The sequence below is a fragment of the Canis lupus genome, chromosome 3 (assembly GCF_003254725.2).
Source record: "Canis lupus dingo isolate Sandy chromosome 3, ASM325472v2, whole genome shotgun sequence".
NCBI lineage: Eukaryota > Metazoa > Chordata > Mammalia > Carnivora > Canidae > Canis > Canis lupus.
In genome coordinates, this window is record NC_064245.1 from 42,135,693 (window position 1) to 42,150,826 (window position 15,134).

The 15,134-nt window shown below is 45.8% G+C and overlaps 1 protein-coding gene across 8 annotated transcripts in view; it reads left to right on the top strand.

The window, feature by feature from the left end:
- The window catches only part of LOC112653817 (protein FAM169B), a 128,225-nt gene that overhangs the window by 15,099 nt on the left and 97,992 nt on the right, over positions 1-15,134 (top strand). For 5 of the 8 annotated variants that reach the window (XR_007409802.1, XR_004814771.2, XM_025438079.3 and 2 more), the window contains exon 2: positions 14,841-14,974. Coding sequence is in view for 6 of the 8 variants with exons in the window: in XM_025438074.2 (XP_025293859.1) it covers positions 14,841-14,974 (134 nt within the window). In the remaining 2 variants the exon portion in view is untranslated. Of the gene's footprint in view, positions 1-12,764; positions 12,920-14,840; positions 14,975-15,134 lie in introns of those variants that run through there. The other 3 variants (XM_035714822.2, XM_025438075.3, XM_025438077.2) reach the window with 2 other exon arrangements.

Consider the following 15,134-nt stretch of genomic DNA (forward strand, 5'->3'; position numbering starts at 1 on the left):
TATTCATAGAGTCAGAGAGAGAGAGAGGCAGAGACACAGGCAGAGGGTGAAGCAGGCATCATACAGAGAGCCGGATGTGGGACTCGATCCAGGGTCCCCAGGATCACGCCCTGGGCTGCAGGTGGCGCTAAACCGCTGCGCCACCGGGGCTGCCCCTGGCTTGGATTTTTATCTGCGTGTATATTATTATTATTTTTGTTCCCAATCCTTTTTTTTAAATAGCTCTTATTTATTTGAGAGAGAGAGAGAGAGTACACACACACACACACACACACACACACACACACAAGTGGGGGGGAGGGGCAGAGGGAGAGAAAAGCAGGCGCCCCACTAAGCAGGAAGGTAAACATGGGGCTAGATCCCAGGACCCCGAAATCATGACCTGAGCCAGAGGGAGACGCTTAACCAACTGAGCCACCCAGCCTCTCCTGTTCTCATTCCTCCTCCTCTTCTTTCTCCTCCTTCTTCTCCTTTTAAAAAAGATTTTATGTGTTTATTCATGAGAGACACAGAGAGAGAGAGGCAGAGACACAGGGAGAGGGAAAAGGAGCTCCCTGTGGGGAGCCCAATATGGGACTCGATCCCAGGACCCTGAGATCACGACCTGAGCCAAAGGCAGATGCTCAACCACTGAGCCACCAGGCTCCCTGTCCTCATTCCTTCTTAATTAACTTCTTCTAGAAGTTATTTTCCTTTAGAAATAATAATAATAATTCATAATAATAATAATTCATAAGAATAATAATAATTTCCTTTAGAAATAACTTGAGTGAGGATTTTCTGATAGCAAGCTCCCTCAGGCTTTGTTTTTCTAAACATTTCTTTATTTGCCCATGTTCTTGGAAGTTACTTTTGCTCAGTGGAGGATAGAAGTTATTTTCCTTCTGTCCTTTATTATTTTTTTTAAAGATTTTGTTTATTTATGAATGAGAGAGAGAGAGAGAGAGAGAGAGAGAGAGGCAGAGATACAGGCAGAGGGAGAAGTAGGCTCCATGCAGGGAGACTGAAATGGGACTTGATCCCGGATCCCCGGGATCATGCCCTGGACTGAAGGCGGTGCTAAACTGCTGAGCCACCCCAGGCTGCCCTCTTGTCTTTTAAAAATGTTTCTTCCATTGTTGTCTGGCTGCCATAGTTGCAGTGGAGAAGGCTGCTGTCTGTCTACGTAGCATTCCTTTGGAGGATCTGTCTTTGTCTTCTGGCTGCTTTTATAGTCGTATTTTTGTGTTTTTTGCAACTGACCAGTGTGTCTTAAGGTTTTTTTTTTTTTTTTTTTTTTTCCTTTTTTCCTGCTTTGGGGATTGGTTGGGATTCTAATATCTGAAGACAGGTATCTTTCATCCATTATGGAAAAATTTCAATCATTTCTTCAAATCTTTACTCTTCTTCATCCTATTTTCTCCTTCTAGAACTTCAGTGAAGATTGTTACTGGACCTTATTATTCTGGGTAATTTCTTTAGATATATTTTCCAGTTCATCAGCTATTTAAGACATTAATTTTTAGAAATTCTACTTTATTTTCCCTTAGAATCTTATTGGTCAAACAATAATTTTAGCTCTTTAACTTTTCTATTTAAATTTCTTTAGACATATTGACTATCCTTATCCTCTGGGCTGGATAATTTCAATATCTATAGTCTTTGTGGGTATGCTTTAGTTTGTACTGACCCTGATGAACCTGCAAACAGAAAGAATAAGATGGATGTTATTCTAAAATATTAAGTATTTTCCTTAAGGTATTACAAGCTGAGCCAGTCTGAAAAGACAGATGAAGCAACCACAAAAGGATGCTGCCCTGTGAGAACTCCCTAATATTGAGCCACATAAGCCATGAAGTTTGAACCTGAGGGAAGAGCACCAGCTTTGGGGTCATTCAGACTTGATTTCAAAAATCTCTGAACATATGATGAAATAAACAGTCACAACAGGATCAGCACAAACTAAATCAGACTCAACTATTCTATTGTGGATACAAAATTCCAGTTGAGCAGACTCAGAAAGTCTGGAGGCAAATTGATACTCAGAGAGCAATCCATTTTGTGAAAAGGCTCTCTTGCCAGGGCTATGAAACTAAAGTACCCCGCTCCTGACTCTGACCCCCACAGCAGCCCAGCGGGCATCAGGAGCACGAACTGCAGCCCTTCTAGCCTGAGCAGCTCTCCCGAACGCCCTTGACCTCGCTGTTGTGAACCGTGTTGATGGTCTGGTTAAGCCTCGGCTCCTGGCTGCCGAGAAGACCTGGGGCCTCCATAGGCCCCCGAGAGTGGTACCCAGAAGCCTAAATCTGTCTGGGCTCCCAGATGGGGGCTGGGACCTCCCTGGAGCTGAGGGGGGCGCTGTAGACAGCCCTTGAGGGCGTGGCGCTATTCTTGGGACAAAACCACTGGAGATTCATTCATCGAAGTCCAGTGGCAATCTCTACTGACTTCCCTTTCTGGCCAGCTCTGGGCACGTGGCAGACTCTGCGCTGTTATTCTTTGGCTACCCAGAGGGGATGGTTGCCTCCCATCCTTTCTCTTCCCCACTCAGTCCTGTCTGGTCCTCACAGGCCAAATGCAGCTGAGACAATTCTAAGTTAAAATGCAATATCCTGGGACGCCTGGGTGGCTCAGTGGTTGAGCATCTGCCTTTGGCTCAGGGTGTGGTCCCGGGGTCCTGGGATCGAGTCCTGCATTGGGCTCCCCACAGGGATCCTGCTTCTCCTTCTGCCTGTATCTCTGCCCCTCTCTCTGTGTCTGTCATGAATAAATAAATTAAAAATCTTTTAAAAATAATAAAATAAATCTATTACAAGTTGGAAGTTCCTAGTAGAATTTCACAGACTTATGTGGAGGGGAAGGGTTAAAACCGAAAGCCACCTTGGCCCTTCATCCCACACATCCAAGTAGTAGTTTTGCCATAGCCACTGCACATCTGGCTTATGCCTGCCATCTCTTCCTTGTCGTCTCCTCTGCCATCACTGATCCAAGCCATTTTCATTGGCTGCCTTACCCTGCATCACCTCTGGTTTGGTTTCCCATCACTTTGTATTCTGGAAGAAGCAGTAAACAGACACTCCAGTTGTCATGCCCTGTTGGGACCTTTCAGCAGCCTCCTATTGCATTTTCCTTGAGACCTGAAGTCAGGATGAAGGCCAGGGTCCTGTCACTTTGGCCTCTGCCTGCCTGCTTCCTGTGATTCCTGCCCTTCTTCCCTTGGCCAGCTGTACTGAAGGCACACTGGCTGATCTTTAGCTCTTGGAATCCCGCGGCTCCTTTCTTTTTCCCACACGAGCTGTTCCTTCAGTCTGGGGGGCCCTTGCCCCTGGTCTGCACAGGGCTAACATTTTATTCAGTCCTGTGCTTCCAGGTTACCTCCTTAGATCCAATTTCCCTGGTCATCATGTCTCTTGTCTCCCCCTTCCTTCTCCGCTGTACCATGGGGGTATCTAACTGCTTTTGTGTCTCTCTGACTAGTCTGTAAGTTCTATAAGTGCAGAGAGTGTGTCTGCTTTTTTGCCAGTGTATTGCCTGGAACCCTTAAATGATGGCTATGATGTTTCTTGTTCCACATTTTAACCCAGCTGTAGAACAGAAAAATCTGTAGAACTTTGCTGTGGGGTTGGTATTGAATATGGCCTGGGTCTGATTAGAACTCTTCTTAGGAAAAAAAAAAAAAAAAAAAAAAAAAAAAAAAAAAAAAAAAAAAAGAACTCTTCTTAGGACCCTGGGGTACTAGGGTACTAGGAAGACCTTGGTCTAAGCTGATATCACCCTTGGGTAGGGATGCTGGGAGCAGGTGTCATAGAGGCTGCAGGGCATTACTATATTATTATTATTTTTTTAAATTTTTATTTATTTATGATAGTCACATAGAGAGAGAGAGAGAGAGAGAGGCAGAGACATAGGCAGAGGGAGAAGCAGGCTCCATGCACCGGGAGCCCGACGTGGGATTCGATACCGGGTCTCCAGGATCGCGCCCTGGGTCAAAGGCAGGCGCCAAACCGCTGCGCCACCCAGGGGATCCCGCATTACTATATTGTTATTTTTAAAAGTTGGTAGAAAGTTTTTTATTCCCCTCCAAACATTAAAGTGGCTTTCCAGATGACAGTGCACAATTATTCTGTCCTCCTGACTTTGGCCACCTCCCAGCTATTGCTATCTTTGTTTGGAGTGTGGCTCAGCTGGACAGTGGGCAGAGGTGGGCATCATTGTCCTGTGATGCAGGTCATATGAATGCTCCTCTGCAGGTAGCCTGCTTAGGCCACAGCAGCCTGGCGATTTAACCCTTTGTGAATTCATGTCTTTCTACTTCTCACGGTTTTTGAAGTACATTTTAAAAATTACAACTATAATTTTCAAAAGACTTGAATAGATCTTTCTCCAGAGAAGACATACAGATGGCCAGCAAGCACATGAAAAGATGCTTAATATCATTCATCATTAGGGAAAGGCAAATTTAAACCATAATGGGAGTGCTTGGGTGGCTCAGTTGATTAAGCGTCCGGCTCAGAGTCCTGGGATCAAGTCCCGAGTCAGGGAGTCTGTTTCTTCCTCTGCCCCTCTCCCCTGCTCATGCTCTCGCGCTCACTTGCTCTCTGTCAAATAAATAAATAAAATCTTAAAAAAAAAAAGAAATACCACTTCACACCCATTAGAATGGCTATTATCAAACAAAACAAAACAAAAACACCCACAACAGTCAGAAAAGAATGAGTATTGGTAAGAATGTGGGGAAATCTAGGCCCTTTTGGTAGGAATGTAAAATGGTGCAGCCATTGTGGAAAACAATACAGTTGTTCTTTAAAAAAATTAAACATAGGGACGCCTGGGTGGCTCAGTGGTCGAGCATCTGCCTTTGGCTCAGGAAGTGATCCCGGAGTCCTGGGATTGAGTCCCACATCAGGTTCTCTGCATGGAGCCTGCTTCTCCCTCTGCCTATGTCTCTGTTTCTCTCTCTCTCTCTGTGTCTTCTATGAATAAATAAATAAAATCTTAAAAAAATAAAAAAAATTATACATAGAATTACCTTATGATCTAGCAATTCTAGTTTTGGGTATATACATCCAAAAGAAGGGAAAGCAGGAACTGAAAGAAATATGTTAAATCTATGTTCATTCCAGTATTCTTTGGAATAGCTCAAAGGTGAAAGCAGCCCAAGTGTCCAACAACGGGTGGATGGATAAACAAAATGGCATTTTTACACACACACACACATACAGACATACGCACTATATAATGTAATATTATTCAGTCTTAAAAAGGTATTTCATGCGGTGCTATGCTGAGTACTTGCTCCCCTTTGGTGCTGGTAGATGAATGTGTGGCCCTTGGCATGGTATACAGGAGTAAGCAGGTGCACTGGTAGAGGCTGTGCTGGAAATCTTAAGATCTGAGTTTGAGTCCAGCTCTACTACTGACTTTCTGTTTTTGAACTTCTGTTGCCACATCTGAAAAATACGGGTAGTGCTTTGTGTGCTTTATTGACTTCAAAGGGTTGATGTTAAGTTTCAAATAAACAAGGACTTGTGTGAAAGCCCTTGTAACTGGAAAATACTCTGTGAATGTAAGGTGTAAAAGGGTGTATTTTTGGGCAGCCCCAGTGGCGCAGCTGTTTAGTGCTGCCTGCAGCCCAGGGCGTGATCCTGGAGACCCTGGATTGAGTCCCACGTCAGGCTCTCTGCATGGAGCCTGCTTCTCCCTCTGCCTGTGTCTCTGCCTTTCTCTCTCTGCATCTCTATGAATAAATAAATAAAATCTTTAAAAAAAATAAATAAAAAAATAAAAGGGTGTGTTTTAATGTGAGAACTTATCATTAAGATAATACTTATTCTCCCAGCTAATACTTTTTTTAAATTCATTTTTTATTGTTTTAAGTAATCTCTATTCCCAGCGTGGGGATCAAACTCATGACCCCAAGATCAAGAGTTGCATGCTCTTTCAACTGAGCCAGCCAGGTGCCCAACTCTGCTAGTACTTTAGAAACTTTATCCATAGAAGGCAGAACATCACTTTTTTAAAAAAGATTTTATTTATTCGTGAGAGACACAGAGAGAGAGGCAGAGCCACCCACAGAGGGAGAAGCAGGCTCCATGCAGGGAGCTTGATGCGGGACTTGATCCTGGGACTCTGGGATCATGCCCTGGTCCGAAAGCAGGTGTTCAGCCGCTAAGCCATCCCGGTGTCCCTAATTTTTTCAGTTTAAAACTGATCTAGTACTAACTTTGATGCAAATATTCACATTTGGCATGTACTACTTCATCTACTTTTTAGTTTTACACCAAAAGGTCCCGTCCTTATAGAAATATAGCTACCTCGACACATTTCTAGTCACTCAGGAATAACTGTCATCTTCCTAAGTAAATAATTTTTTAGCTTTATAAACCCATTCTTTTCCATCCATTCATTCTCCGTGCATGGTGGTCTGGGTGATGAGTCGAAGTACCCTGTGGTGTGCACAACTTAATCTAGAACTGGGTTGTGGAGACTGAGGACTGGTCTATTTTCATCTTCCTTTCTTGCTTGGCACAGGGCTGGGCATGCCAAATAGAAGCCAATTTTTTCCCTCCTCTTCAGAGGTATTATTGTTTGCAGTGTATTAGATGAACATATAGGGCTGTGATTTCTGGATGAAAGTTTGTGAAGTCCATTAACAGCCACAATTTTGGGGTAAGTTCTGAGAAATGTTATTCTGTAAATACTGGGTAAAACCATTACACATTGAAGAAGAATTATTTTTCTTCCTCTTCACTGCATCCTGTGTGGTTTAGGGCTTTGGTTCCGCTCTGGACAGTGGCTCTCCACAGCGTTTTCCCATCAGCTCCAAGGCCACCATGTGTTAATGGTGGTGTTACTGACACGGGGCTCAGTATTTTTACAAGTTCTTGGTCAATTACATTCGGGATACACAGAGTCAGGCTTTCTGTGTTCTCCTGAGCGTGTGCCAAAGCCTTGTCCTTCTCAGTAAAGGTTAGAAAAATATGGTACCGTGGTGATGACCACATGGCATGGAGCGGCTCGGGGTTGGGGTGAGGAAAGCCTGAGGCTCCTGTGGTTGTCAGAGTGGGGACCCCTCTTTGTTACTGTTCATAAGGAAGTATGTATGTGAGAATCTGTTTAATTCCACCTGCCCCAAACAAGGCTTCACATTTGTCCCTCGATGTGACACCTCGTTGTATGCAAAAGCAACAGTATGTTTCATTCCCACCTCATGTCCTTTGGAATGATTCAGGGAGAAAAATAGTTTTATCTTTGTATCATTTGCCTAAACGTAAGATGCACCAAAGCTTGGATTATGAGACCTTCATATTAGAAGCAATTAGGATTACATAAACCTTTGTGTGGGAGGCACACAAAGTCATCTGCATATTTTACCACCTTAGATTTGGGACAAGTGGTTTATTCTCAGCCAAGGCAATGACAAGCTGCAAGTGGGCCAATACTAAATATGTGATAACAGAGCGACAGGCTCCCTGTCAATTACTGGGGATGAAACCTTCCCGCCACCACCTGCAGACCTTTCCCCAGCGTGCCTCCATTCCCTGCAAGTTTGCTCATCTGCTCGAAAAAATTCTAACATATTCCACATTTGTGTCTTCCAACTTTTTTTTTTTTTGTACAATTCTTTGCTAAGAATATTTTGGCAATCAGATGCTCTTCAAAACCAACAAAAATATCCAAGTGTGTGTTCGCTTCACCTTCTGTTTTCTACTCCTTTCTGGAGACGGTTGCTCTGCTAACACAGTGGCCCCCTTGCTGGGTGGGGCCTTTGGGCTGTGAGTGTTTGTACCTTTGCTGCCTGTCTGAGAATGATGCTTGCTCCTGCCCTGACGGTACTTGAAAATGCTTCTCTTTAAGGTGTGCTTGTCATCTGTTGGTTGGTGTTCTGGGACAAAGGGGTCTCTGGTTACATCAATTTGGGAAATAAATGCCGGATTAAGCAAATTCCACTGCTTGAGGATTTCTAAATGTTCTACTGCAGACAGGCATGTGGAACTCCCAGCAGTGAGTTTTGAGTGCCACAGCAGACCTGTTTTTTTATTTTTTAATTTTTTTTATTTTATTGATTTATTCATGAGAGAGAGAGAGAGGCAGAGACACAGGCAGAGGGAGAAAGCAGGCTCCATGCAGGGAGCCCGGCATGGGACTCGATTCTGGGTCTCCAGAATCATGCCCCAGGCTGAAGGCGGCGCTAAACCACTGAGCCACCGGGGCTGCCCTGTTTTTTTTTTTTTTTTTTTAAGATTTTACTTATTTTATTCATTAGAGAGAGAGCAGTAGGGTGGGGCAGAGGGAAAAGGAAAGAGAGGGAATCTCAAGCAGACTCCCTGTTGAGTGTAGAGCTGGACATGGGGCTTGATCTTATGACCCTGAGATGATGACCTAAGCTTAAATCAAGAGTCAGATACTTTAAATGACTGAGACCCCTAGGGACTCCTAAGTGCCACGACAGACCTTCTTTTTAAAGCCTGCTGGCCCTGGAAGCCCGATTTACAGCTTATCTTATGGAATTAGTTTACCACAGGATGTGCTTAGGAAAATACTGGAGTGGCAGGAGAGAGTCATAGTGCTGGCTGCACAGACTTGGATTCTTTGATAGTAAGTAAATGCCAGGCCGTGTTTTATGCAACTGTGGATATTTCCCACTACGAGTTTCCCCCACTCTCTGGAAGTAGAGTGTTCCCATGAAACCTATCATAAGCTAGAACGGTATAAGAGAAGAATTAGTTACCATGAACTTATATGGAAAAGTTTTTGAGCATGCCTAGATATACAACTAATGTGTCTTAGACTTCTCTGATACCTTGGCATCCATCTTGCTAAGGGATACATAAAATAAATGGTGATAAAAGGCAGATGCTCACAGACATTGTCCAGAGTTCTGGGAGCTTGGTGCTCGATGTATTTCCTGGGGCAGGAGCTTGTCAGAACCACTTTCAGTGCTCAGGTGTGCAGTATGTCTACATGGGGTCGCTCTGGAACCTATGCTGAACACTGTTTTTGCTTTTCGCCTTTTATCATCAGAGCAAAAGGCCTTTTTGGATTTCTTCAGTTAGTAGAAAACAGGTAGTTCTTTCATAAAAGTGAAGCAGTGTCATGTGCATTATTGGAAGGCGGGGATACCTGTTAATGCAACAGCCCTCTTTTTTTAAGTTAAACATAATCATCCTTTAAGTTAAAAGTAGTTCTCAGTTTTAAGGCTTCCTGTGGTGAAAGCTTTAGAGGCCCCAGATGAAGTTTGCATTTGCAAATATGGAGTTTGAAAGCATAGAGCTTGAGTACACACAGCTCTGGGACTGCACTGTGCAGTCAAACACATGCTTCACTTGAAATTGGGGAACGTGATGGATTCCTGGTCTCAAATTCTGAGCAACTGAGGTGGCATTGGGGAATCTTCTCCCTTTTGGTCTTGCCCTCACAGCCTTGGGTATGCAGAACACCAGGGTTCAGCTCTCCCCAGAGACTTCTGCTCCCTGCCTTGGTATCTCCTTGGTGCTCTCCTCTCTCTGGTTACAAACTAGTCTCCATGTTTCATGCTAAGTCCAGAATTAGTCATGTAATCCCCTCTGGCCATTTTCCTCTATAATATGGATTCTTTCTTTTATGTTCCTTTCAGAAGAAAATTGATTCGTGAGGAAAAAGCAGACCACTAGTGTGAAAAATAAAGAAAAGCAAAAAACAAAAAATCTTTTTTCCTGTATTAGGAATATCCACTCTTAACCATCCTTGAAAAATAAAAGTAGAATATTAGCTTATAATCTTGTGTGCTTGAAGTTTTTTTTTTCATGTATTATGAGCAAGAGTTGTTTTTAACTCTAACTCAAGAATGTCAACCCACATGACTACAAAAGAATCAAGTGATTACAGTCCGCTTTTCCAGTGACATAATGCCATGTTGTTAACTGATGGATAGATAGAGGCTTTCATGAGGTCAGAATTCTCAAAAGCAGGGCTAGTTAAAGTTAAGAAAAGATATATTTTAAAGGTTTCATTTATTTATTCATGAGAGGCTCAGGGAGAGAGAGAGAGAGAGAGAGAGAGAGAGAGAGAGAGAGAGAAAGAGAGAGAGAGAGAGAGAGAGAGAGAGAGGCAGAGGGAGAAGAGGCTCCCCACTGGGAGCCTGATGCAGGACTTGATCCTAGGACCTTGGGATCATGACCTGAGCCTGATCCAAAGGCAGATGCTCAACCGCTGAGCCACTCAGGTGTCCCTAAAATATCTTTATTAATGTTTTTTTACAATAATAGTGCCATATGAGAAAAATCTCACTTTGCTAAAATGAAAGAACTTTACACATCTTTGCGGTGAGGTAGTATTTGGAGAGAATATTCTGCAAGTGATACTGAATTAAATGGTTAAGTGCAGAGCATTGACCTCTCTCAAGTTCTTCATTAATTGGCTTTGCTGTTTATATAGGGAAGACCAAAAAGTGCTGTGAAGCCCCTAGAGTATTAGGCTTTATCGGACTAAGCAGTAGTGGCTGACCCACTGGCTGTGGCTGATAGGTAGTGGGTGACAGGCAGGGGCTCAGTGGGACACCATGCGTGCCTCCCTGGGAACTAGGGCTTTGGTGCATAGATCCTGAATGATTGAAATATTTTCCCTAGAAGTATGCTTTAAGAGGTACCACTTTGTTGTTGTTCCAGTGACTACAGCAAACAGATGCTTAAAGTGAATTCTTAAATTTGGGGCTTGTTTAGGGATTTCATTTTCTTTACAGTCTGCAATGAATTATCATTTCAACTGTGTGCCTTTTTCATAAAAGCATTTTACATTGTACTGAAAAGATTACACTCTTTTGGCTTTGGAAAAATATTTCCTGTTCAGTTTGAGCCATTAAAGCCTGTTAGCATTTCACATCTGGAAGCCCCTGCCCAGAGCCTGCCTTCCATCACCAGCGAAGGGAGTGTGGCGACCCAGCTCAGCTCCAGAGCGCGTGCGTAAAACACCCCAGACTTGTTTACTTCCTGGAATCCCCTGGGCACTGCCCAAGTGTGCCCTTGTGGTTGGGGGTGGGGTGGGAGGCTTCCTTCTTCTCAGGGTCTTTTGTGTGTGTGTGTGTGTGTGTATACAGGCACTTCCTAGGCTGGGGAGGGAGTCTATCTTCCTGCCAAGTTGGGGAGAGGTCTTTCTCCTCCAGAAGAGCAGGGGTCCCCTTCCCAGCTGGCCTTGGATGTGCCTTCCTTCTGCCTCAAGTATTTCCTTTTTCATTCCCAACCAGATTTCCAGAAAACAAACCCAAACATTTTGGGTGTAAGAGTGAAGCTGCAGGAGGTTTTCTAATGAGGGATTCCCTCACCCCCTACCCTGCACTGTTTCCTGTTCAACACCCCCTGCCCCAGGCGGAGGGGAACTAATTAAAACCCAAAAGGGCTGAAGAATTCAGCTCCCTTCCAGGAGGCTGGTTTGCCAGCCCCAGGACTCTTCTTGGGAGTCCTTGAAAGTCCTGTGGGGTCTGCACCCAGCTTGCAGACTTTAAAGGGGGATGGAGCATGGGTGCTGGGTTATTCTGTAAGTGTTGAGATGTTTATAGCTGCCCTCTACTCAGAGGGTTATTCTGTGCCATCCAGGGCTCTGAACACCCCCCCCCCCCTCCCCCCGCAGGCCTGACTCTTCTTGTGGGCTCTCTGCTGAGAAGAAACTCCCCTTCAGGGCTTGAGGCTCTGCCACTGGGCCCAGCTGGCAGTAGAGCCAGGAGGTACAAGGGTGGCCTGGGGTTACTGTCACAGAGTTCTCTGAGGGGGTCTCACAGCCTCAGCCAGCAGAACCAGCAGGGGAAATGATTTCATGGTGTGGAAGGAGCAAAACACATTCATTGCATTTCTCCTGACCACATGCGACCAGAACTGATGCCAGGTAACCCGTGGCAGCCTGCAGGGGAGCCAGGCAGGAGCCTCCCTGGGTGCCCCCAGGAGCACCCAAGCCTCTCTGGGCCCTGTAGCCATGGTGAGGTGCCCCCACTCCCAAAGCCCTGAAGGCCATGGTGTCCTCCCCAAGCCCTGTCCCAAGGGGGGCCCAGTTGTGCTTCTCAGAGGAGCCCAACTGAGGCTCCTGATTGAGGCTGCTGTCCTGGCAGCCCTGGATCCCATTGGAGTGCCCTCGAGGCCTGGGTCTGACAAGCATCTCTCCTTCTCTCCTGAGAAGGGCCCAGCAGCACGGGGTATAAGCGCTGGGATCTTGACTGGCTCCAGAGATGGAGCTCCTGGGGGCAGTTAGGGAAATGTGGTTATTCCAGCTGCTTTCATGGGACAGTTGTGCCGGAGGAGCCCAGTGCTTTGGGGTTGAAGCAAACCTCCTTTCCAGTTTGACCTTTTTTTTTTTTTAATTTTATTTATTATTCATAAGACACACAGAGAGAGGCAGAGACATAGGCAGAGGGAGAAGCAGGCTCCCTGTAGGGGAGCCCGATGCAGGACTCCATCCCAGGACCCTAGGTTCATGACCTGAGCTGAAGGCAGACACCCAACCACTGAGCCACCCAGGTGCCCCATAATCTGAGTGTTTTGCACAGATTCTGAGATTGGTCAGATCTTCATGGCCTGCTGTTGCCACTAACTAGCCAAGCATGCTCTTGGCCTCAGTTTCCTCATCTGGCTTACCGAGGGGTAAGCAAACTCAGTGATATAAGGGGTGGGAAGTGTGCAGAATCCTGCTGGACCTGGGCCCCAGGGAACCCAGCTGGGTTATTTTGATTGGTGGCTAATGGAGGGGGGCTGAGCAGAAGACGGTGAGGCCAGAGGCTGAGCCTCCGGACTAAGGACAAGCAAAGAGAGAGGCGGGGCTGGACCTCATTGCCCAGCAGATGATGCCATAAGTACGGGGAGCCTTATTTGGTGCAAATGCCAACAGGAAGTTTTTGGACTAAACCTTTGGGAGAGGTAGAGTTCATCCACTGCTCTTCTGCTGTGGCGTGGAAGTTTCTGACATTTGAAGAAACGAGGTATCTGTGTGGCTTCCTCTTCCCTGTTCTCATAGTCTGTATTTGTCAGTGGATTCTCTGTGTAGCTAATGCCCTTATGCTAATTGTTAACAATAGAGAGAAAGTTTCACTTCATATAATCAGGAAAGCTCCTTCTTAGCTTATCTAAAAGTAGCACAACTTTCGTCGGCTTCTGTAGTGTGAAGGTGAGGGTATCAGATGGTGGTCGCAGGAGCTTCACCAAGTCTCTGCTTTTCCTCCAGTCTTCTAGTTCTTGAGCCTAGAGGTGATGTGTACGGTGTTCTCTGACATGAAGTCTTTGCTCTTAGGCTTAAAGTGCATGGGGGCCGTGCATTCCTCCCAGCAGTAGTTGCTTCACCGCTAACCTGTTTGGGCCTAGAAGTGTTCCTCATCTGTAAATGTGATTTAAAACCTAAGCCATGAATATGTCTTATTTATTAAAACAAAAGGTTTACATGGAAGAAAAAAAGAGGGGAGGAGGAGGAACCAGGAGGAGGAGGAGGAGGAATAGGAGAGGGGAGGAGGAGGAACAGGAGGAGGAGGAGGAGAGGGGAGGAGGGGGAACAGGAGGAGTAGGAGGAATAGGAGAGGGGAGAAGGAGAAACAGGAGGAGGAGGAGGGGAGGGGAGGAGGAGAAGGAGGAGGGGACGGGGAGGAGGAGCAGGTGGAGGGGGGGAGGAGAGGAGTTGGAAGAATAAGGAGCAGGAGCTGGAGGAGGAAGAGGAGCAGGGGGAGGAGGAGGATCTGGCAGCCATTTCGACAGCCTCCCCCATAGGAGGCCGGAGCCGAACCAGAGGCAGGATCGGCAGACGAGGCGGGGACCCCAGAGCCCCCTCCCACCTGGGGACCCGCCAGCCTGAAGCTGCCAACATCTCAGGGGAAAGCTGCTCCTTCCGAGCTGAATTGGATGCTATCAATTTGTCCGATTCTTTGAGGATATAATTTTCCTCCACCAGGGTGAGGAAGAGCCAGGGGAAAGCTCGCCAATGATTCCGTACCATAGCCCGCGGTGTAGGACGGGTTTACAGGGCCTGCTGACTTGTACATCCAGCGCTCTCCAGAACAGTAGGCCCGACTCAAGGAGGTGGGCAACGCTTATCAATCTGCACAGCTGGCAAAATAATAACTCGAGCTGGATTTTGTCAGTCATCAAGGTTCTAAGCAGCTAGTGTGGGCTCTCGAGGCACCTGCCTGTACACGTGGCTGCTGTGACTTCCCTCCAGGAAGACCCGTAGAAAATCAGTTGGTGGTTCCGGCATATGCAAGGAAGTTTCTGTAGCCTTCTAAGGGGGCGGGGGGGTGGGTGGGTCAGGTGGTATTTCCTATCTTCCTGAGGCTGCTGCCAACCCTGCCATTGGGAATGTCTTCTGTTTTCTTTTGGCACCTGATGCAAAACTTTTCCTTTTCTTTATTTTTTTTTAACATTTTATTTATTTATTCATGAGAGAGAGAGAGAGAGAGAGAGGCAGAGGCACAGGCAGAGACATAGGCAGAGGGAGCGGCAGGCTCCATGCGGGAAGCCCGAGGTAGGACTTGATCCCAGGACTCCAGGATTACCCCCCTGAGCTTAAGGCAGATGCTCCACCACTGAGCCACCCGGGCATCCCCAGAACTACTTTTTTATTTGAAAAAAAAATTGAGGGCAAATGGCTCAATGGTTGAGCATCTGCCTTTGGCTCAGGTCATGAACCTGGGGTTCTGGAATCTAGTCTCGCATAAGGCTCTCTGTGGGGAGCCTGTTTCTCTCTCTCTGCCTATGTCTCTACTTCTCTCTGTATCTCTCATGAATAAATAAATACATAAAATCTTTTTCAAGTGTTCCTTGTGTGCTTAAAAACAAAACAACTTGGAGAAATAAGGGGAAGTCCTCTTTAACAAAAGGATAAAACTAATGTCATTTCTTGCTGTCTTTTTCCCTTAGCAGGCATTTATCCAGTGGATATTTTGGAAGATGACCCCGAAAGGCATTGGGAAGCAGCCCTGGCTTACTATACCACACTTAGGGAAGGAATGCGGCCCCCAGTAGAGTTTTTCTCTCTTCCCACGGGGGAGCAGGTACGTGTGATCCTCCTTGTTGGTAAAGAGCTCTGTAAGATCTAACTTAAGGAAGTAGAATGTTAGTACTAGAAAGAGTATTATAGATTTAAAAAACCAATAACTTCTTGAACACTAGAATAATTCCACTTTGAGGAGCAGATGGAATCCTAGAATGGGA